The 24,461-nt window shown below is 34.5% G+C and overlaps 1 protein-coding gene across 2 annotated transcripts; it reads right to left on the bottom strand.

Moving 5' to 3' along the window:
- Window positions 1-2,947: 2,947 nt before the first annotated feature.
- On the bottom strand, window positions 2,948-23,092 carry LOC129239367 (uncharacterized). 2 transcript variants are annotated; one of them, XM_054874823.1, is made up of 4 exons: window positions 22,819-23,092; window positions 7,295-8,358; window positions 7,164-7,232; window positions 2,948-4,170 (listed from the first exon to the last, which is right to left on the bottom strand). In XM_054874823.1, exons 1-4 carry the CDS (start codon window positions 22,819-22,821, stop codon window positions 3,837-3,839), a joined length of 1,470 nt encoding a protein of 489 aa, XP_054730798.1. In that variant the 5' UTR covers window positions 22,822-23,092; the 3' UTR covers window positions 2,948-3,836. The 2 variants fall into 2 exon arrangements, with proteins under 2 accessions (XP_054730798.1, XP_054730799.1); XM_054874824.1 differs by lacking the exon at window positions 2,948-4,170 and adding an exon at window positions 6,683-6,896.
- Window positions 23,093-24,461: the final 1,369 nt, after the last annotated feature.

The following is a 24,461-nucleotide window of genomic DNA, read 5'->3' as shown; positions in this document are numbered from 1 at the left end:
TTGCACTTGATTAGCAAGTGATGAGCATCAGATTGCTAACATATTACAGAACGCGTGACATAAGCATTGCTGCAGAAGTTTTGTGATAGATGCCATCTCACAAAATACAGCAATGACGCATTCATTAGCATTTGAAAACACTCGATTTTTCAGAGGCCTTCAACGGAGTAGCTGGTCATTAAAAAAGTGATGAAAGTACTAATATTATTATGAGCAGGGTAGCCTAAACGTCTCTTAAATGTAGGTTGTTGTTGTTGTCGTGACGGCATAAACATTTCCCATATTTACATACGGGGAATGGTGCTTGAGTGACAGTTCTTGGCCGGATATAAATTCGAGTCGTTGGAAACGCTTAAATATAGGTATATGTGGTCAGTGTTGTCTAATGTTTTCTTTTTTAATAAAATATATAAATAAAATTAATAAAGCTTAAGTTTGGAAAGTTTAAAGATTTTCTAATAACACATTTAAAAAAAATACCAAACTTCAGATTCCGGCATACGTTTATGTCAGTAAATGATAGAGCTGCCAAATACCAATTTAAAAATTAAAAATATTGATTGTTACTCCCCTTCAGTATTCATTGAAGTGTATGTGAAAAGACATTAAATAGCATGTTGTTTTTTGGTCAATATTAAATTAATAGTTTATAAAAAACTTTAGTCATCAATTTATAAACATTTCTTCAGATTTAAGTATTTGTTTTATTTTACTTGATTGTACTTAGAACATCATTTACCCCTTTAATGCCCGAACTCGTCTATAAAGATATTCCGCAACTTTGTCGTCGTTCGTAATCCACATATACCCGATCCTCTCCTTTCCCTCACCTACCTTCTCCGTCTTCTTTCGTCCTATCTATCTGGCTGCACGTTACTTCCCTCGCAAAGGTGTCACAAAGGATGAAATTGATTTCTTCGTCCAAGTGTGCCCACTCTTTGTGCAATCATTGTTAACCTAACCTAACCTCACATTTGTACGGGATTATTTAATAAAAAAGTATTTATGCACATGTAAGTATATTAGAATTTTTTCAGACTTGCATATTTCTTTCATTTCATTTGATATTTAATTTATATTGCTTAAATATTCAAAACAGAGTTGCCAGATGTTTATTTAAAAAATTAATAATTCACCTGTAATTATGTAGTAAAATGAGTATAAACGGAAATATAACGGTAGGTGAGAAAACTTTAGTTAAAGATAAATTTCGCTAGGGTTGTGCAAAAATGTGAACAGGGTTGGCAAATAATTTTAATGAAGTAACGAATAGTAAAAATATATTAATGAAGTAATCAGTTTTTTAAAATAAATTAAAATTTAATAATTTTTTTTATTTATACATATCTATAATGTTCATATGTTGCAGACTATTCAAAATTATGTCCTGGGTCGCCATACAATTTCAGTAAAAGGAATATCGAATGTGGGTATCAAACAAGTGGCTTTAGTAGTAAAGTTTGCATAGAAAATAATAGGGTAACCACGAATATTTTCTAAACTCAGTATTATTTTTAAAGTTTCTCATTATGTAAATATGCATATTGTTGGCGTCTTTAGATATTATTACATTTTTTTCTTAACTACAAATGAAAAAAATTGCTGCAAAAATTTTCTAATAACAAGAAGAAAAAACACTTTTAATTTAAAAGTAATGTTCAACATTGAGATTAAAATAGTGTTTTCGTAAATACAATAAATATGCTTTGATTTTGTTGCATATAACCAGCTATTCCTAAGTCTCCAACTTTTACAACAAGATTGACATATATTTAAATTAGTAAAAATATTAACTTAAACGAATATGAATTCTCGCTTTGATAAACAATTAAAAGTGGTCGAGAAAGTTTTAATTGATAAATAATTGCTGAAGGTTATGACCAAAGCGAATCTATTAAAGGTGGTGTTGGTAAATCAGCTGAGTTGGATTTTTCCTTTCGCCGTGTCCATGTGGCTGTCAGCAAGGCGAACTCATTATTTGTTTTCTAGTTTCTCAATACTTTACTTTGACTATCAAACGTACAGAAGTGTTGTTGGTCTAGTGCAGTGCTGTCCAAAATGAAAAATGTGAGTGCAAAAGTGAGAACGAGAGAATGGGAGCAGCCTAGTGGGAAATTTAAACCAAAATAAATAAATATTGAATTGGAGTAGAAAATTTTTGTGGGAGGAATCGAAATGCCTTTTGATATTACATCTATAGCTTCCTTTAAACGACTTGTAACATAAAAGGCATTGCAAGTCGCCAAAGGCATTTTCTAGCATAAAAAAGTTCTCACAGGGTATTGTATTGCATACACTAAGCGTCGCGGACAAACTCGGTGTTTATTCGTTACTGGTTTGCTAACGACTGAACGATGGAGAGTAAGAATACGTGTGATCAATTGATGTATGGGATGGACAGCACTGGTCTAGTGCCACCGCCTTTAATCAAGGCGAATTTTTTACAGGTGACAGCAAACCAAGGTGGATTTAATAAGGTGACAGCATTCACCCAGCTGAATTTTTCGCCGTAGGTATGGCTTACGTCAAAATGATATGCTTTGTTTGTATGTATTGGTATGTTTACATTCGTATGTTTACATTTGCTTGCTGATTTTGACGTGATGCTTGCACCAAACGCAACAACAAATACATGTAGGGTTTTACTTATATGTGTTTGCTGTCACCTGTAATAAATTCGCCTTGCAGCAAACACATATAAGTAAAACCCTACATGTATTTGTTGTTGCATTTGGTGCAAGCATCACGTCAAAATCAGTAGTCAAATGTAAACATACAAACAAAGCATATCATTTTGACGTAAGACATACCTACGGCGAAAAATTCAGCTGGGTGAATGCTGTCACCTTAATAAATCCACCTTGCCTTTAATGAATGCACCTTGGTTATGACAACACCTTTTCCATTTAATATTTTTTTGCATTAACTTAGTATTAAGAAGTCTCACTTCTGTTGAGTAGTTTTCTATGAAATCTATTTTCAATATTGTTTGAAAAAAAAAAACATTTGTATATGCAACAGAAAATGTGTTGATTTACTGATATTCTTTCTTAAAGTACCACAGTACAGAACCGAATCGCTGAGCGAATTTCGTCGGACGAAGCAATGCCTTCGGGTGATATTCGTCGCAACATTTCGCCCGAACCAAAACCGAAGTGCCATTAGCAGGAGTTGATAAATAAAAAATATAAAAGTATAAGAATAAGAATAATCCTCTAATTTTCCGTTTAATTTAAATTGTATGCAATCCAATGTACTGCAGTGTGTTTCAAGAATGGCAGATTATTCTTCTGTCGTATTCTGTACACCGTGAGCAAGGCGTATTCTTGCACTCTATCTCTCTTGCACTGTGAGTGTGTCCCAATTTTGACAGCGAAATTTTCTCCGACGAAGTTTGCTCACCGATTTGATTTTGTTTATGCTATTAGTCTCTAGGTATAGGAGGTATAATTTATATTTAATTAAAATACAATGGCACATGGGTTACAAAGGGGCAAAAAATGAGTATTAAAAGTTCTTCTCGCTTCAAACAAATTAAACTAATTAAGTAAATTTTTGGTAATTGAGTAATTTCAAATAACATCCACATCCTTACTTTTACACTAACTAAATTATTAAGCACAAACATTTGTATATGTATAAATAAAAAACTTATCGAATATATTATATGATTAAAAGTGAAAATCTCCTCGAATTTGTTCTTTGGCTCTGCAAAGTGAGTAACCTTTGGCGTTATTTACCTAAAACTACTTATAGTTGGCTTAATTCACTAAATGACTGAGGGTTTTGTTGTTGTTGCCATAGCGCATTTTTTCCACTGATGTTATCAATGCTTTTTACTCTTTACTTTCCACCGGCTTCTTGCCAGCCAACGTCTCAATAGCGACAACTGTGCGTTCGAGCAACGCCAATAGTCGCTCCTCGCGCGCATCCATGCGCCGCAGCAATTCCTCATCGCGCTTCTCGCGCCGCTTTAAGTACTCGATCAATTCGTAATTTGTACTATCACCGCCATCGGTGGATGTGGAGAGTTTGCGTTTGCTCTTCGCCGAGCCGCCAATGCCATCACCAGCTAAGACGCTGCTGCAATCGGAAATGTTATCGGTGTCGACAATGACATCCGGGTGCAGAATGTTGGTATCAATGTTGTGTGGATAGTAGTTTTGGGAGCTGGGGGCGAAGTAAATTTAGAAATGAATATTTATTTCCTTATTAAGTTAAATTATATTTTTTACAGACTATTTAACAGTTATGCTTAAACTAGGTCATCAAATTAAAATGATCAGTAAAATTTACTTTAGGCAAAGAAAAATCAAGATCGATACATGTTGAGATTTGGTTATATGGTATGCTCGCATAGCTCTGCCAATAGGAGCATTGCGGGCATAATGCGTTCTAACATTATCAGCATAAAGGGACAACGAGGCACAAAAATATCTTCGCGGAACATTAAAATGTATTCTTCCCCAAAGTCGTGGGCAGACACAAATTCCTTGAATAATGCAAAAAAGAAAAGTTAAAGTTTATATTGACCTTCTTTAGTCTATTGCAAAGCAATGAAGTAGCAATTAAAGTGCTCTGTATGGTATAGGATCAGGGAAACGCAACGAACGTAAGCCAAATTCCACACTTCCCCAGCACGTTCTATTCTATCAACATGGAGCTGCTGGAATACTAACAATAATGATGGAATGGAACGGACGCCAGATTATTGTTGCATAATCCATTAATTGAGAATAAGTTTTATTTGTTTGAAGGTTTGAGCAAAAAATTATTGATAACACATAAAAGTTCCGAGACACCTAAACTTATTTTTGGGTCATAGATTACGGATCTGTGTTCCGTTTTTCTGGAACAACTTGTTTTCTCAAAATATTTCGATCTAATGAATGTAAAAGTCGCAGCTTCTTTTAAATTTATGATTTTTTCAAAAGTGAATGGGTTACAAGTCATTTTTTCTAATTTTGGGTACCTCTGACCGTTTTCACCAAGTTTTAGTATTTCAACTTAATTACTTGGTATTTTTTCCGAAGAATTGCTGTGCATTGGCTCTGTTCAAAGATCCTGTTTTCTGTTTTCTTTTTCGTTTACAATCGACCAATAGAAATATGCAAATATAGGGTCAATTCCCCTCCCAGCGCAAAGTTTTTCGAATGTCATTACGATTTGATGAAACCTTTCCTCACTTTCGTTTGTTTTATAGGGAATTGAGAGAGAGGCAATGCAAACTTAAAATCGAAATATTTTGAGAAATACAAGAATGATAGAAAGAAGATTGCGCCCATCAGAGAGTGCGTGACGTCACGTTTGCCAAGTAGTGTAGTGTTGCCAACCATTTGCTCTTTACAATAAATTTAGTGCTTTTTTATACTAAAAATGCGACAATTTTAAAGTTTGGTGTTTGTTTCTTTTTGTTTTTAATTTAAGGCTACCGAAACTGTAAGTTAAAAAAAATTTATTATTAAACAAAGGAAGGTTAAAAAAGGTCACTCTGAGAAGATTTTAGTGCTAATGAAAATTTGTTGATTTTTATAAAATTTAGTATTTTGAAAGTGAAAATTTAATTTTTTTCCTTTTGAGGTTGTGTCAGAATATTAAATCTTCTTTTCTTAACTCTTCTAACCCTTGGAAACCTTTTAAAAGCATTTGAATTTACTGAATGCGAATTAAAACCATAGAGATGTAATCGTTTCGTTCGGTCCTCATTCCTTAGTGGGACATAGGGAATCAAGAGGTGTATTCACAGTAAAAATAAGCAACAAAATACCAGAAAATACTGGAAAAAACCATAATGACATTTTTACAAAAGAGAGTACTTTAGTTTGTTACATAACCTGAAATGCAGCAAATAAGTCATTCCCTTAACAAAAGAGTTTCTTTTACCAAAAAAACTCATAAACTCATTTCGATAACACATTTATTTAAAACAAAACGCACATTTCAAAGACAATTTGTCACGCATACAAAGTTTTTCAAGTAATTCAATAAAAATTTGGTATTTTATTTTCTTTAAATGCGTTTTTATATTCAAAGCTAGGCAACACTGCAATAGCGGGACATAGATTTGACTGCTGAAAGGAGAAGAAGAAGAAAAAGTTGGAAATTAAAAATGTAAATAAATAATTTTATTTTAAAAACTACACATTATATACATTACCCATTTGGAACTTTAGTTGGTTTTCAATGCTATCACTAGTAAAATGCTTCATACATATAAAGCTCGTTTTAGGATTGAAGGCATTTCCTCGCCAGCAGAAATGCATCCACTGTTTGCAGAGCGCCTCATCCTTTGGAAATATAAAAAAGTTTATATCACACGCTTTATTGCGGTTCTTACTATCACAATTTTTCACTGCACATTTCATTTTTCCTTTTTTTTCACTTATACACTTTCACGAATTATCTTATTTTTGCGTAAATATTCACTAAAACGTTTGGTTAATTAACGCACATTTCAAAACAGAAACGAATATTCATAAACATCAACAATAACCGCAATAATGGGCAATGTGACCAGATCTTAAAAAAAGTAAAGTTAAAATGAAATTAAGTGAATTATTGAACTAATTTTTAAAAAATGTATATTTTACAAAATTATAAACATTACATTTTAATTAGAACATATTACAAAAATTTCATGAAGAAATAACTAAAATTCGGAGACTAAATAACAAAAAAATTCTAAATCAAAGTAACGGAACCACGATAGGCGCCATCTCATTATTCTCTCCATCGTGTGAGAAATATACCTGTTGCAGAAAAAACGAATTGCAGATTCGTATTCCACAATTGATAATCTTGATAGAGACAATTTTAATTGGTACAATTCTAATTCTCAGCAATTTTCCCATATGAGACATTTGCCTTTGACAAATTTGAGGTTGGAGAAAAGAAAACTACAAAACAAAAAAAAAAAAATTGAAAAAATTAAAAAAAAGATAAAAAAAACTAAAAACAATGAAAAAATAACAACCAAAAAAATATGTACATACATAGGTCGATATTCTGTTTCTCGAGTTTCGTCTATAAATTGACCTACTTTTAGTTCCAAAGAACAACGCAATCATCAGCTATTGAAACTTGGAAACCTCAGCAAATTTTAAGTTCTCGCACAATTTTGTTCATTTCTCCCACAATTCTCTTTTTTTATAACCTTTACTTACCCATTGTAGTTGGTCTGCATTAATTGTATATCATCTGGATTGAATTCTCCTTCAGACATTGGCTCGGACCTGCAAATGTATAATCCATTGACATACACAGTACCCACAAATGTACGCTGCCTTCAACTCACTTCATTGAGATATTATTGTCGCCATTGGGCAAACTCAATGCCCCTCCGCCATTACAGTCTTTCTCATAGTGCGGTCGCAGCACATCTTTAATGCCATTGTCGGGATGTGGCGCTAGCATAGTGCCTATAGCACCACCATTTGCTACACTTCCAATTCTACCATTTGGCACATCCGCACCACCATTCAGCGTCAACGGCCCATTTATCTCGTTCGCGCGGTGTTGTGTTGCATCTTCATTACCATTTTCCATACCACCAACGCTGCTGCCGACGCCACTCAGTCCATTTTCGCGCAGTTCCTGTTCCTTTTGCATGACAACATTTATTGCCGCCGCCGCAACGGCTGCTGCCGCTGCCGCGCTTGCGCTTTGTGGCAAATTCAATGGCGCGCCATCGTCGTACATGCTCATCCCGCCACCGAGTCCGTCACCTAGTTGCGCTTCCACAAAGTGATTGGGCAGAAAACGTTCCATTTTGCTATTATTGCTACTCGAATCTGTAGAGAGGCTCTGTAGCAAACTGTGTTGCATCACAGCAGCCGCATCTTTGCCCAGATACGCCACACCCAACTCAGCGGCCTGCCGCCGGCGCTGATAGTACGAGAGCTCTTTGTGACTTTTTGCTATCAACGCTAGTCGTTTGCCATTCGCCGAACCCCAACATTCACCGCGCTGCTCCTCGATCTCCTTGAACAGAAACATGTAAGGCCAATTGCGACGCACATGCCGTTCGGGATTCTTCTTCAATTGTGTGTAGATCTTTTTCAAATTTTCATAACGATTGCAACACTGTTTGGCGGAACGTTTACGCGCGCTGAATCGATTTAGCACTTCGGCAACCATCTCCCAGACGCTGGCGTGATTCTTGCGATTCGACTGGAAGGCGCTTTGAATGCGCTCCGATTTGACGATATTCAGCAGCGCGATCGATTCGGGCACATTGAAATAACTTTCGGGAGTGCGTGGCGCACGATGATGGTGGTAGTTGCTATTGTTGTTGTTATTGTTGTGGTTGTTGACACTTCCATTGCCATTGTTGGCCGGCGTTGTTGGAGATTTTGAGTCCTAGAAAAAAGAGTCACAAGCGGATTTTATTGGCATTGCCACGAACGATGAAGAGTATAACTTTAGATCCTAAAAATTGTAATCAAGCACTTGGAACTCTAATTTCCTGGAAAGTTTCTCGCTTCAGCATATGTACCTAAATATTTGTTTATTTTTGACGTCCAGGTGTCTACTACGGTTGCCGTAGCCGAATGGATTGGTGCGTTACTAACAATTGGAAGTGCACAAACTACGGGCACGAAACACTAATTGATAGAAAACGCTTTTACTAAAGCGGTCACTCTTGGGTAGAAAAAGATAAACCTTCGAGTGTATGTTCCTCCTGCATTGGAAAAAGTCTATCTCTTCGTCTGGCCTCTGACAAAAGCAGACGAGTGCGCGAAGAAAAATTATGCGACATTAGTCGAGGAACCGAGTTCAAATATAGTAGTCCTAATGGGTTGCCTGGTCTCACAGGTTGACGCGCACTAACAGCAAATGAACTCCACTTACACTTGAACACCATTCGATGAACTGAGAAGCCGGAAATTGCTAAGGAACTTTAAAGGGGCACTGTTGGCTATTGGCCATCTGGCCATCAAGCTCACAGACCTGCATAATGAATGCTGTAGAAGCTATAGATATGAGGGAAAGTCGAAGAATATGTTTCACATTTCAGGTTAGCCACTTATTGTTGGATCTTCTGGAGAAACTAATTGTATTCGTAAAAGTTCGGAATGGTAGACATAGAACTGGGAGCGTTTTTCCTGTATAGCATAATAAAGCACTGTAGCTGTTTTTAAAAATAGAAAGAAAAAGGAGAATTTTTCTTTTATATGTATGTATGTATACAAACTATATAGTACTACTGGAATCCATTCCATCTCTGTTAGTTAATAGCAGTACACTTTATTTTTGAAATGAGTCAATACCTCTGCTTCGGTGGGGAATTTTTGAAAATTTTATTTATAAAATTTTTTGTTATGTATTCGTGAAAATTTTACTTAAGCTTTTACATACATGTTTACGTAACACATACATCTTTACATAAGCACTTGTACAGCAGTTAAACAGAACAGAACAGAGCATTAAATTTAGCAGCTGAAAATGAGTAATGTCCAATGTATGTGTACAAGTATAAATATATAGAGGTGTGTGTAAGCGAATCTGTAGTCTCTTGGACTCTTTACGATCATAATGTAAAATCTGTATTTTCATTGGCTTACCAAGAAAATGAATTGATAAAAAATTCAAAAAAAGGAAGAAAACGTTTAACATGGACTCATCGAATATATATACTCGTATGTATGTATATTAATGAAGAAAAGAGGAAGTGAAAACCTATGTACAGGCTGCCTAATGAAGGTGTGACCGGCAAAATTCAAACTTAAAGTTCCGTTATAAAAAAATTATATGCTGCTAAATTGACATATTCTTTTAGCAATGCGCGTCATGCAATTTGTAAGTTTTGTGAGAAATTTAGAAAACGTACGTTGTTTTTACGAAATGAGCTTCGCCTACGAATAACGATTTGAAGCCGAGTTCATATGTATACACCCCAAAGGTCCGAAAATGTCACGTGCATCTGCAGCAAAATATTTGAAGAAGTCGGAGACGTACATAAATAAATGTGTGCAACGTTACTCCTACGTCACTCTGTAGATAATTTATCAAACTTTAAAAAGTCTCCATTTACTTGTTTCAGATAAAAAATTACGGTGTCTATCACACTCACGGCGGCCGCTCGGAGTCGGCTTAAAACTGCAGGTCCCTCCATTTGTGAAAGACGCACGCTAAACACCCAAAGAGGCTGTAAGCGCCAATTATATATACTTATATACATATATATATCACGCGCGTCATGAAGGAGTCCCCTGGGCTGATCAATCTAACTGTTTTCAACCGATTAACCTTAAAATTGCTAAACATTTTCCTAAATACAAAGAGTGGCGTAAAATTCGTTTGATTGGTTTATTTAAAATAAAATTTTTTATAAATTTTAAAAATTTGTTAACCAACTTTTCTATCAACTTAAAGTGCTCCTATTTTCGTTTTTTTTTTTCAAAACTTTAAAAAAGACTACACTTACTTGCTCTAGACAAAAATACGGGGAAAGCAGCCTCGCGCGAACGAAGATGAGCAGCCAGCCTCCTCAATTAAAAATGATTTGTAAAATTATTTGCTTACTGAACGTGAATATCTATATTTATATATATATTATTGGCGCTTACACACTGTATTGGGAGTTTGGCAGAGCTCCTTCTTCTGGTCTGGATTCGAATAACCCATAACTGCAGTGCAGACACGAAATTGGCGTACGTCAACAATAGATTACGAAGCAAATAGTTTCTAAGAATTGTGCAAGTTTTGATGTTCATCTAGGGGAAAGTGAGAGAGCAAAATCCATTTCATTTTGCTGGATAAATTTTTACTTGTAGAATTTTTACTTGAGAAAAACAGCTGATCGCAAAGTAACAAAAAACACGAATTAAAATTTGGGAATTGAATCAAAATTCTAAATTTTAATAAAAATCGTGATTAATATTCTCCTAAGTAAATATATTTTAGATAAAATTTATAAATTGTGTTTGAATATTCTATTAAATAGGTATTGGCCAATAGGGGTATGAACTTCTGAACCACAGCCTCCAATCACCGTTGCTGAAGTTGCCGAAATAAAGCGTTTTTCAGTAAGAGCGCTTCAACTTTTTTTTTGAATAAAACACAAACGGTTTGACTTTTTTAACTAATTTTTTTTTATTATCGAGTTTGAACATTTACATTTAAGTATGAAATTCGATTTCTTTTGCATGACCACCGCGTGCACGTTTTACGAAGTCCAATCGTTGAACCCAATTTTCGACCACTCTTTTGCATAAATCGGCCGAAATTCCAGCAATTTCGCGTTCAATATTGGCTCTGAGCTCAAAAATCGTCGCCGGCTTGTTACTGTAGACCAATGACTTCACATAACCCCAAAGAAAATAGTCTAGAGGCGTCAAATCACACGAGCGCGGCGGCCATTCGACCGGTCCATTTCTGGAAATAATGCGCTCATCGAACTTACTCTTCAACAAATCAATTGTAGCGTGTGCTGTGTGGCTTGTGGCCCCGTCCTGTTGAAACCACATGTCGTCTAAGTCCATACCATTCAATTGCGGCCAAAAATAATCGTTTATCATGTTGCGGTATCGATTTCCATTCACAGTAACGTGGCGATCGTTCTCGTCAACGAAAAAATATGGGCCAATTACGCCGCCGGCATGTAAACCGCACCAAACAGTGATTTTTTCGGGATGCAACGGTGCCTCATGAATCACGTGTGGATTGCTTTCTGCCCAGTAACGCATATTTTGCTTGTTGACAAAGCCATTGAGCCAAAAGTGAGCTTCATCACTGAAGATGATTTTTTGGAAAATTTATAAATTTTCATTAAAAATTTGCACGATTTGCAATCGTTGCTCAAGTGTGTAGCTTTCCATGATGAAATGCATACTAATGAAATTTACAAAAAAAAAGTTGAAGCGCACCTATTGAAAAACGCTGTACAAATGGAAAGCATTGAAGGCATTTTTTGCGATTTATGCTTGCACTTCTTGGTTATTAACTAATTTGGCAATATATGTATAAACATACATGCATAGACGGAAGCGAGAAAAATATGAAGAATAATAAAATTGCTAATGGAATGCTCTTCATCTGACAGTGATGATGAAATTAAGGGGACAGATACCTGTAAAATTTAGAAAAAAATTTTTTTTTTCATAAAATGTTAATAAAATCCTTTAAGAATATGTCAAACAATTTTTAGAACGTTAATTTAAGTATTTCTTATATTATAGATCGTCAACCGTGACGAATCTATTCTTTGCTTTCGAGCACTGGGAGAGGTATAGTTATGTATTCAAACTTTAGACGCGTTTTTCTCAAAACTATATTTTTCGAATTGGCGTACACGATAACTCGAAAAGTTATTGAACGATCTCCCTGAAATTTTGCACACATCTTTTTTATGATATTACTTTCTATGTGTTTCAAGTTTTCGAAAGTTTTTCGAAAAAATATTTTTTTCGAAGCAAAAATAGTGGAAAAATTCGCCCCAGAAATCTTATTGTTTTTTAAGCATTTTATTCCGCGATTTTTTTTTCCATTTACCTATTGTTAATTCATATAGGAATTATGACATTAATAAACAAAAAATTTGGATTTTGCCCGCCAATTGAGAAGACCCGCTGCGACCTTCCTGAAAGAATTGAGTGTACATCCGCCATTTTAAATGATTAAAATAAAACAAAAAAAAATTTATATTATTTTAATGTATAAACTGTATGCCAATTTTGAAAAAAATATATTGATATATGACTTCATAAAAAAATGGTTTGCTTCCGTCTAAATTTCATGCCGGTGGTCAAAAGTTTGTTATGCGCACTGGGATATTTTTTAACCGCCATCCACATATGCTATATATATGTATAAATTTAGAAAAATATGTACATATGTACATAGTATGTACCGATAGCGATGCAAGTAATATACAGCGCAAAATACAAGTAATCACAAATTCCCTGTTTTCAAATGGTAATACAGTTGAATTTATTGAGTTTTTTAAGTGCACAAGGCACTTGAGTTGGAATGTCGGTTGTAACATCTGTTTTATAAATATGTATGCAGATACATACATACATACATACAAATATATGAATATAACGTACGATTAAAATTCATCTTTGTCTATAGCTACTTAGAACGTCTGTTAGGGTAATGTTATATTGCGTTCTTTTAGTTGTTATTCTGATTCGTCGGTATAAAAATAGTCAGAGATTTCAAGAAGACAACGCAACGCTTTCATTTTCATAGGCCTACAAACATTCAATGTAACATAAATATACACACGAAAATTTACATATACACATATGTGTGCGTGTGCATACATACCTACGTACTACATATATGCATTAAAATAAGAATGTGTATTTTTACAATCATACATACCTACATACATACGTATGAACATTGGTGCAGATATTTACTCACATACATATATATGGCATATTGTATAGCAATCGCCGTACAATTTCAATGGGATCAACAGCTAAAAGTCACACTGAAGTGACTGAAGACGTATATCCGTATATCAAGTAAATGTTTTTCGTATTCTTCGTTTTTATTTTTATTTTGATTTTTTCAACGCTTTGTTTCGATTTACTGCATTATGTTTGCTGAAAATACTTGTACACAAGAACTGCTTAACACAAAACAAGCAATATTAACATGCTTGCAATCTAAATCAACCAGTAATGAGAAAAATCGTTGTTGCACGGACGCCCAAAGTGATCCCATCTTTTGCAGCTGACTGACTTGGTTGCTGCGGGCCATAGCCAATAGTGTGAAAACTAAGGGGATTAATCCCCCACATTTTATGGCCGCTCCCCCCCGCACTACACCCCCCTTCCACCCTCCCTCTAATCACTCACTCGCTCACTCACTCACCCAGTCACTCACTGACGCTTTAAGTATCGTCGTATGTACATTTAGTACGTTGGTATGCTCATTATACGGTTGTATGATGAGTGTAGTACGAGCATTTTTATGTATGTATACTATGCATGTGCACTATACTGGGGAAGTGTGGTGTGTAGTTATATTAATAGAAAAACTTATGTATATACATACATACATATATACACATATAAGTACGTGTATATCACGTAGAGAAATACTTAAAAATAACTTACCATTTAGTAAATTTAACAAAGCAGAGAACGAAACTCTGTTGTTGCCAGCTTTTCTACCCCGAAAAGAAATCAACGCGATCGTTTTGAAAAATATGTATGTACATACATAAGTCAATAACAGCTGAGATGTAAAGTGCGATCGTGTGAAATTGCGCGAAATTTAAAACAACGCATGAAACAGGGGTCAAGAAGTCTATTGAAATTGGCCGAAAGAATCGTTAAAGATTGTAATGAACCATAGAAGATCCATAAAGTTAAATGTAGTTGTAGAGGTGTATTGAAAATGATTATCCGATTCGGTCGCGTATCAGGTCGTGAAAGATCGCTAGATTTAAGAACTTGCTCAGATATCTTCAGTAGCTTTTAAGAAGAGATAAAAAACGTGTGATACTAACCACCTATTCACAGGCCCTCTCAAACGCAATCATGTAACACCACACTACTTCTGGACGTAAACTATCGAAACAACTCGGTTCTGGCGTCAGATGAGTTAGTTAGTTACACTGGCGGGACCTAGTGAACTGCTAGAACAAGAGATGAAAAGATGCTCGAACGTCTTCGTTCTGAGCATCAAATTTATAGCATACAATGATGCTCAAAGCCTCCTATAGAAGTTATTGTCAAAGACAATAAAAGGCAGTACAAGTTTTGTTGAGGTTGAAAAATTTGTTTATTTTGTTCTTTTCCGTCAAATTGCAAATATTATTTTTACAATATTGAGCAAAATTCAAATAAAACACACAATGTTATATACTATATTTTATTTATTTGGTCGGTCGAAGTCAGTTTCAGGTTTACGGCTGTGCTGGTCGGCTGCTTAAAATGGCGTATTTTATTTAAGTTTCAGACTTGAGGTTGAAAATCTTTTATTTTTACAGGTATAACGAAAGATGCTTCCATAATTACTTTTGGAAATAATGAGTTGGCACAAACTTACATAAAGGGTATCTCATTAGGGGCATACCAATATTGTATATAAAAATAAAAAGTAATAATAATAACAGGTGAAATTCTCGAATGAGCAACGTTTGGAAAATATTATGTTAAAAGTTACTACCGAAATTCTAATGCGGTGGCCATAGCTCTTAAGATCTTATTTCAAATTTCGTTCGTAATAACCGTTCCACAAGGCATGTAAAACGGTAAATTAATGCGAGTCAATAATAATAAATTCAATGAATAAATGAAATGAATGTTCACTGAGCCAGTGAAAAAAACGCACCGGTCAAAATACGGTCGTTTGAATCAAAAGTTCAGTCAATATTAGTTCTCAGTTCACATTGTGTAAATTTTTCCAAAAAACCTGGGCTACGCTAATTTCTTCTAAATTTGCGACAGAATTTCGTAGCATCCCTGTCCGACATTTCTGAGAAGCATTTGGCTGTTTGACCACTGTCCGTACTATATCAAATATCCTTGTGAATTCGCCTGACAATGTTCTTAATGCATCACAGACACGCCGTTTATTTCGAACTATTATTTGTCTCCGACTCGCTATTTCGTATTCAAAAGTAGGCGCGCTCAGAGAAACGATAAGTTTGTTGTTGCTTTTGCATGCAAATTTTTCGTCAAGTTAATCGGGCATAGAGATGGCGAACGGGGAAATGGCGGATAGAAGTGGCCTAATGTGTGACAGTTACAGCACCGGTTAAGAAGTAATAAGAGAAGATAAGTGTTTGAGAGCGTAAAAAATGAGAACAATTTTTCAAACTTTAACGTGTTAAAAATTTTACATTGAAATTTATTTGAGACTATCATAGGTGCTGGTTGCCGTAGCCGAATCGATTGTTGCGTGACAAAAGCACAGGTTCGAAACTCTTGGCATGAAACATCAAATGATGGAAAAAGACTTTTCTAATAGCGGTCGCCCCTATGCAGGCAATGACAAGCCTCCGATAGTATTTCTGCCATTAAAAAGTCCTCATAAAAAACAAGAAATGTCTGCCGTTCGGACTCGGCTTAAAACTGTAAGCTCCTCCATTTGTAAAAAACACCAATAGGAGGGGGAGTGGAGTAAAGATCGACCGTAAAACAGTTTTACGCCATTTGGGCAAAAATTTTACGCAAAAGTAATGGATTTATTTTTCCGAAAACTGATATAACTATCATAACTATGCGGTTAAGAATTAGTTGACACTCGCCTAATTGTATCAGTATGTATACCCTGCAATGTTTTTTTTATATTATTTATCCTTCATTTGTTTTATCATTAGAATGCACCTTTCGTCAGCATCATCATCTAATAGCCTTATCGGCTTCTAAAACTAGTTTTTGCTAACTGATGGTGACCTTCTGCAAATGAATGATCAACACCAATTGTCAAAGAACACTTAAGAGAAAGCGAAGATTTAAATACGAATATCAACGTACCAAAGATACGCTTATCAACATTGGCACAGTCATTTTTTTGTGACATATCTACATACTTTTTAAATTTGTTGGCCGCTTTCTATCTCGCTTCTACATCCATAGATCGATTAGTCGCAAATGTATAGCGTTAAATAGACGTATACTGATAGCGGTTGCTGACGGTGATCTTTGGTGACCTGGTACTATACAATGTTACGATTGACTAGACAATCTTGCTAGCTTAGCAAACGATCAATACAGCTATTTGTATCAACATATTATGCATAATACATATATATATACATCCACACATAATACGTCCATGCATATGGGGTATGTGTGTAGGATTATGCATGTGCAGAAGTATAAGTGTACGCTCGTATGTACTTACGTTGTTTGCGGCTTCGAAATAAAAACGAGCACGGAAGACTATTAATATTTAGAAGTTAACCTTTTTGGCCTTTAACGACAAAGAAAATACAATTTGAAACCAAAAGTAACAATAACAAAGGAACGCCTAAGAATACTGTTAGCGAAGTAAGGGCAAATTAACATTATTTAATCAATTCTAGTAAAAGTACTAGAATGTAGAGCAATTGAATTTGAAGCTATTTAGGAAATTTTTCAGTAGTGTAAAGAGATTGGAAACTCACTGTGGATTTGGGCATGCATATGTAAGTATATACTACCATTTCTTTACTTTCGATTTCGCTGCAGAGTTTGTACATGAAACAACAAGTGAATGAAAGAAAAAGGTCTAATAGCAATTGCCCATCGGTAGGTTATGTCAATGTATTTCGAATGTAGTTATATCTGGCATGAAAAAGCTTCTCATAAAAAAATCTCTGCCGTTTGCAACTAGCAAAAGAAGAAATAAATAGGAAGTTTCCATATGCATAAAGAAATGGTCTAAGTCTATCTCCAGTAGATGTTAACACCAAACTAAAGAGGGGGAAAAAGATTGCTAGGGGGATGTCGATCCGGATGCATTTTGATGGGGAAACATCCGCTGTTAAAAGCCAATTCTGTTCAAGGAAAATTTGTCGCTCTGTATAAACGAGCAAGGCAGGTAACATAGCGCTGTCTCTGTTAACTAAATTCAATATCATTGTAGTGTTTTTCTCAACATGTTTTGATCTACTCGATTACTGTTTTACTTAGTAAAAACCTATGTAGTTTATTGGCTTTTCTATAAAAATAAATGAGTAAATAAATCAATAAATAAAATTAATAATTGAATGAAAGAAAATTTCTTTTGCTGCTAGCGGAAAATACCGCCCTGTTGTTATTATTGTAATGTATATCAAAAATCTTCACACTTTGTCGAAGAATGCTGTTGCAGCGACACCCCTTTCCTGGAAAGAATTCTGGGTCGTTCCGGTTACGTAGGCGCACCAGTCGTGCGAGCGCAATTCAGGCCTTAAATCTGTTGTTTTTATTGTGGCATTAATAGTTGCGATAATTTTTCTCATAATAATAAAAATATAATTTTGTTATAAAAACAAAAAAATTCAAATTTTACTTCTACATTTTTAGTTCAATCAGTACACTGAATTTGGACACCACTTTTTTCGATTGAAATTCAAAAACTAAGATTAATGGATAATTTTGTATAAAAAATATGTTAGAATACTTCTTTGTCCATACGGAAGTTACAATCCACGAGTTGCTACTTCAGAATCACTTTGGATAAAAAAAAATATTTATTTAAAAATTCCGTTATTTGAGCGACAATGATGAGAACTGAAGGCCAAACATAATCTTATTGCTATGCAATGTTTTTTTACACCCAAATCAATGAGAGTTGTGCATATATGTACATATAAGTATTTCCCCTACTCTCATAACTCTTAACAGTCATTCAAAGGTAACTGTTACACTCATTTACTTACATACTTATATTTAACTCCTTATGAATATTCTCAGCAAATACCATATACCACCATTGAGCCGCTTCATTGGCTAGTTAAGTACATATATCAGTGCGCACACACATGCATATATATAAGCGCATATCCGTACACATCTACATACATACATATGGTCATACATATTTACTCAGAAATGTACTAAGTATTATATATCAGGTCAGATGTTCATACTTGGTTAGCAATCATTCCCCTGGGTAGCGCGTTTGTTATTGTTGCTTTTAGCTGAGTTTGAAACGTTACTTTTTATTATAATGCGACGCGCTTTTTATTAGCTTCTAATGTTTTATTTATTATTAAGCATTCATACATACATATGCACGCATGCTTTTACAAGTAGTAATAAAGGCGTTTATGCCATACAATACACATACATACATACATACGTACGTATGTATGTACACAAAGTATCAAGGCTTTTTTTGTTGCATCGCTGTGCAATTCTCGTAGAAAGTATGTAAATATGTGCACAAATATTTTGCGAAAATAATGTGGAGCGAAAAAATAGGAAGGAAGAAAAAAAAACAAAATAAAACAAAACTGCATAGTTGAAGAGAATATTAGTTGTATTTACATACACACATACGTAGATATGTTTATAATTGACACATTTCTTTTCTATACACTTTTCAACTTGCCCCTACAAATACGTATAAAAATGTAGGCGCTGTTATAAAATTCATTGAGGGTTTTCTGGAATTTTTTGTGAATCCTAAATTAATTACTTCGTAACTTTCCTAAGCCTTGATTTGATTTAAGCGATTAACGAGCACCTCTTTTACGTGTTGTTTTAAAGAAATTTCTGGAAATGCGTACTTTCTAGGGTCTTCAATAATGTTCAGTCCCGAACAATTTAATTTTTAATTTTAATTTTGATCACATACATAAAACAGATTTATGCATATTGATTAAAGTAAATATAATACAATAAATCATCCAATTTTGTTTTTGAATAACTTTTTACTGAATAAAAAAAAAATGATTTTGGGCAATGAAAATCTTTATTTTGAACTTTACGCGCTCCATCGCTTGTCTGTTTGTATACTGCAGCTATCTAGTTCACAAGTGTCAAATGTGAGTGACATACGATGCCATGTGTAAAAATTATAAATCTTCTTATAGGGGGCCTATTTTTGCGCCACCCTGTATTTCTAAGTACAAAACATCCAAGTAAACCGCCTGCGTTCCATTAGATGGATATGCTGCGAAAACGGATTTTTCAAGTTATTGCCATTAAATGGAAACGAGCGCATGCGGTGTGGTTTGAAGGCACCTGACCGAACCCGCGCAAAAGAAATTCCGTCAAATATTAGTTTTACGAGAAAAATCGATTATTGTTTCCTAATCAAGAAAAATTCGCACAAAAACAAAAACAAAAATGAGTAAATGAAATCTAATTTTCGCATAATTCTTATATCTCGCACCATTAAAAAAGGCCATAAGTAAATTTTTACTTTATGTGGTTTATTTAAAATAAAAAATTAATGTTTATGCTGTTTTAGAGGATAGTAGAAAAGCTCAAAAAGGTTCGTTGCAGCAGTAAAAGAGATCATTGCCTGATTATAAATGAATACAATTTGAAGGAAATTGCTTTGTAATTTTTAATTCTTAAATATGCAGTCGGTTCATAAAAATCGCAGTAATATTCCATTAACTTTTGATGTTTATGACAAAATACAGTATATGTGTACATACATATGTCCAACTGGCGCCGGTTAGCAAGAGGAAGAAACGACTGGCGCGCTTTGTTAAACTCGGCCAGAATCGCTTAAACGGTTAATGCACCAATCACGACGAAGAAAAAGTTATTTATTCATCAGGATCGAAATTAAAAAAAAAACAGTTGTTCAAGGTCTTTTACCGTTGTTGAAGAAATACATTTATAAGTGGAGAAATTACACAGCAGGCAACGCCATTGTTGCTTTCGTTAAGGAAAAATAAATTGCGGAGAAAGGTAATTGGGAGATATTTAAACAGACGCACAAAAAAAAACTGCAAAAGGAAAAATACGGTAATAGTAGTAGTTGTATTTATTTTATTACAATTAGTTGTAGATAATCTCTGTGAAAGATAAAAACAAAATTAAATTGAGAGTCAAAAATGTTCTCATGTACATACAATGACATTGTGCTGTCCACCTGGAGTAAATCACACGAACAACTACTACACGTCTAACAAAAGTATTTTCAAGAAGGTGAAAAAGAAATATCCGCAGGCTGATAGCTATTATCGTGGGGAACATGCAGCTAAAATGGCTCTCTGGCATCACGTTTGAAGCCCTCACTATAAACTTGGGGACAGGAAGAAAATGACACTAGTCATTGCAGTGCACTTTCAAAATAAAAACTTCTAATGCTCCTTGTCTAATACAAGGTGCGCACAATTAATCAGTCTATCGCAAGACTTATAATTTTTGCAAATGGCATCGTACGTCAATCATATTTGACACTTGTGAACTAGACAGCTGCAGTATACCAACAGACAAGCGATGGAGCGCGTAAAGGTCAAAACACAAATTTCTATCTTTCAAAATCATTTTTTTTAATTAGTAAATATTGTATTATAAGTTATTCAAAAACAAAATTGGATGATTAAGTTTGTGCCACCTTGTATAAGTATGTAGGTTCATTGACAAATAAAAGTGGTTTGAAGGTAGCTGTGAGGCCTGACAAAGAGTGATTAATAAAGAAAGGTCGCAAGGCAGGTTTTCTATATACTGGCCAATTTCAGTCTATCAATAAGTTAACATAAATGAGCTGTGAAGCTTGCGGTGCTACGGCAGAGATCTGTTTTGTGAGTCAGGAGTTGTAAATCCTGTTGATAATTTAAATGAAGCGCAATTGTGTTTTTTAGTTTTTTTATATATTGGTATGCCGGCTTTTAATACAAAGGTAATTTTTTCGATTCCCACGACACAATAGAATACCTAAAAACAAGCGGCTCTGGGCAGGCAATCGGCAACCTATTTGCGTATTTCACCCTAAAAAAATCATCTTTTCAAAATCTAATTGCCGTTAGGAAGCGGAACTCCATTTGCACGAAAAAAAATTAAAACCAACTGATTTCAAAGAAGCTCGATTTAAACCTTTTAAGCTTTTGTTTATTAGTTGCTATGTATGTTTATTTGTGTATATAGATTGACCACATGATTGTTAATTAGTAATTTGTCTGTCGTTTATAAAATAGAAACCAAATCAATGTTGACAGGAAAATAATGGCACAGCAGATTAGTCGCTGTCGCGTTGCTAAGAAGTGATAGCGAAAGTAATCGCCAAAAAATACCTTTGACTGAATAAGAAGAGTAATCCACGGAATTATTTAAATACCTGGTACTGGTATGTATACACGTGGAAATATACAAATAAACGTTTTTGCACCGGCAGTTCCATCTACATTGTAATGCAAGTTTTAATAGAAATACAAACTATACTTATATGTATATTATGTATGTGTTTCTATTAAAACTTGTACATTAGGAAGGGCAAACAAATTTTTTTTTAAGGGGTATCCTAAATTTGTGCTATGGCTCAAAATTAGAAACCTAGTTTTTTTATTTTTTTTTATGTAAAATTTATACATTCCGGCGGACTTTTCTGTTAAAATTTGGTATAATTTGTTTGCAAATCGATAATTTTTTCATTTTTGGTATCATGGAAAAGTGCATTTTTCCCGTGGAAGCTCAATAAAAATTTTAGTAAATTTAAAATTTAAAAAATATAAATTGAAAAATAGCCGTATAATTTTATTAGCTATAAAGCAAATTTATTTTGGGCTATTCTAATGTACGTACTTGCAATCAGTATTTATTTGTTAGCATTTTCAGACACAATATTTTAGAAAACTTTGGGGTTAAAAAATTTGCACCGCTAGTTTGCAAACTTTTTAATAACTAAAAAAGGCGGTACATATTTGTTTACAGTAAAAGGGTTCAGGTACCCTTGATTTACAAAACACAGTTTAAGAGCATATGTACATAGATATGTATATGAAAGTTCTATCACTTTAAAAAATGTCTTACACTTTTGTTTAAAAAAATGGTAATTCGCTTGTTTTATATTTATAGGCGATTATTGTTATAAATTTGACCAAAATAAAAAAAAAACAGCTTTCAATAAAAAAAGTTCATAAGGAATGTATAAAATATACAATACATATGCATATAATTTCCAACTGAAGCTGTATCGCAAGTAAACGATTTTCCGCAATCAGTAAAAAACCGCCAAAAGTTGTGTTTAGATATTTACATATTTTTCACAACACAAAATCACACTTTATATGCACATAAATATGTGCGTATGTATGCATATAATATTTACATATGCACACAGATGCATTCATGTGCAGTTAAGAAGCCTTCACAGTCTGCGCTTATCCTTTCCTAATGTTCGTATATGTTTTTTTTTATTAACATCGCGCTCAATTCATAAAAAAATATATTCAAACATGAATAATATCCTTTACAGGCGTACCATAATTGTGTACTATTTCCTCGTTGTCAAGAGATCTTGTTCTACAATATCTCTCTCTCTCTCTCTCCGCTGCAGCTTCAAACTCTCCTTCACTGTATCCGTTTTTATGTTTGGCTTTTAGATCGAAATACAAGCCCCGCCGCTCCACCGATACTACATATATGTACTTATTTTCTTTTACTTTGCACGTATTTCTTTTTTCTTTTTTTGATTCTTATTTAAGTAATATATTTATATTTGGTTAATTTACCGTCGATCCCACCCAACATTACGTCTACGACTACCAACCAACACTACGATCATCGCGTTCGCTAAACTCGTCAAATACCGCTACAACGAAACGGTTGCCGTTGTTGCTGCTGCTGCTTCTTCTTCTACCGTCTCTGTATTCTCTGACTTTTGTTGTTTCATTCATTCGTTTATTTCATGCTATTTAGAATTTTTTGGATTTCTGTTTTTATTCCCCACTTCCTTATGGTTGTTGTAGGCAGTTTATTTTTGTTTTTGTGCCTCTACTACGATGGTTAGCTCATATCTACATGCATATCGACCGATGGACCGAACGACGGTTTGCTACTTTGCGTCCGCTAGGTGGCTACTAACGATTGTTGTATGATGCTTTCATAGTTGTTTCGGTTTTTGTTGTTATTTCGAAAAGCGTATCCCAAAAATAACCCCCTGCATTCGTGCCGTTTTCGTTAAAGTTTCGGTTTTGAATATTTTGCTTTTTGAGGTTCGTGTTGTTCGATTTAATTGTTAACGCTACTGCGTATAGCATTTGCTACTCTACTTACTAATGTACTTATGCACATGTGTACAGGGAATCACCATCCGATATTCGTATTCAAATTCAGTATTGAAATATTTTCAACGTCTTTTGTATGTACGCTGTTTTCTTTGCCCTTTGTTTATATTTTTAACAGTGAGATCGCGGAGGCATACATTTTCCTTCTGATCAAAATTCAGTGTGTACATACGTGCATATATATGTACGTATATAAGCGCATGCTGTGTATTGAAAAGAGCTTGATCGATTAGACTGGAAGTACAAGGAAACGGCATGCACATAAATTATTTAAGAATTGCTGACTAAACTGTGCAAATGAACTAATAAAATTAGTAACGCGGATCGCTTAAATAGTTGTCAATAAATTACTATCTTACTTTCCTAAGATGGCAGTAAGACTGGCATCATTCTTTTATGTAGCTACTAGTAATCTTTCAAGGCTAAAAAATCTTTAATTACTTCCCCTTCATTCATACACATGAGATCCTCTCATAATCCCGAAAAACAAGTTTGAGTTGAGCTGAGTTCTTCTGAGGGCTTCAGTGTTCGATGGTATTTCTGAATCCTAAATAATCTTTGATGATAAAAATGAAACCAGAGGACCTATAGCTTCCTTTTTTCATTATTTTGGGGCTTATAGTATATCCCAAGTAGGATTTGAGTCCTCAATTCGAATCAACTATAAATCCATGTACGTAGCATTATGTACACTAACATACATCGACTGCCCACAATTTTGGCATAATATAGGTAGGAAGGTTAACTGCTACAGTTAACCAGACGTTTCGAGCGAAAAGTAATTCATCGTTTCCTTGACGGTCTACGATATCGTAGTCTTCTACTTATAGATTTTCAT

This window comes from Anastrepha obliqua, chromosome 2, assembly GCF_027943255.1.
Source record: "Anastrepha obliqua isolate idAnaObli1 chromosome 2, idAnaObli1_1.0, whole genome shotgun sequence".
NCBI classification, from domain to species: domain Eukaryota; kingdom Metazoa; phylum Arthropoda; class Insecta; order Diptera; family Tephritidae; genus Anastrepha; species Anastrepha obliqua.
Note: the sequence above shows the minus strand (reverse complement) of the source record. Positions and strands in the feature narration are given on the sequence as shown.

Bases quoted from the DNA above. Each gene is read 5' to 3' on its own strand.
- LOC129239367 (XM_054874823.1), bottom strand. The intron at 7,233-7,294 runs GTGAGTTGAAGG...ATACATTTGCAG, and splicing joins GACAATAATATCTCAATGAA to GTCCGAGCCAATGTCTGAAG. The intron at 4,171-7,163 runs GTAAGTAAAGGT...CTTCGCCCCCAG, and splicing joins ATGCAGACCAACTACAATGG to CTCCCAAAACTACTATCCAC.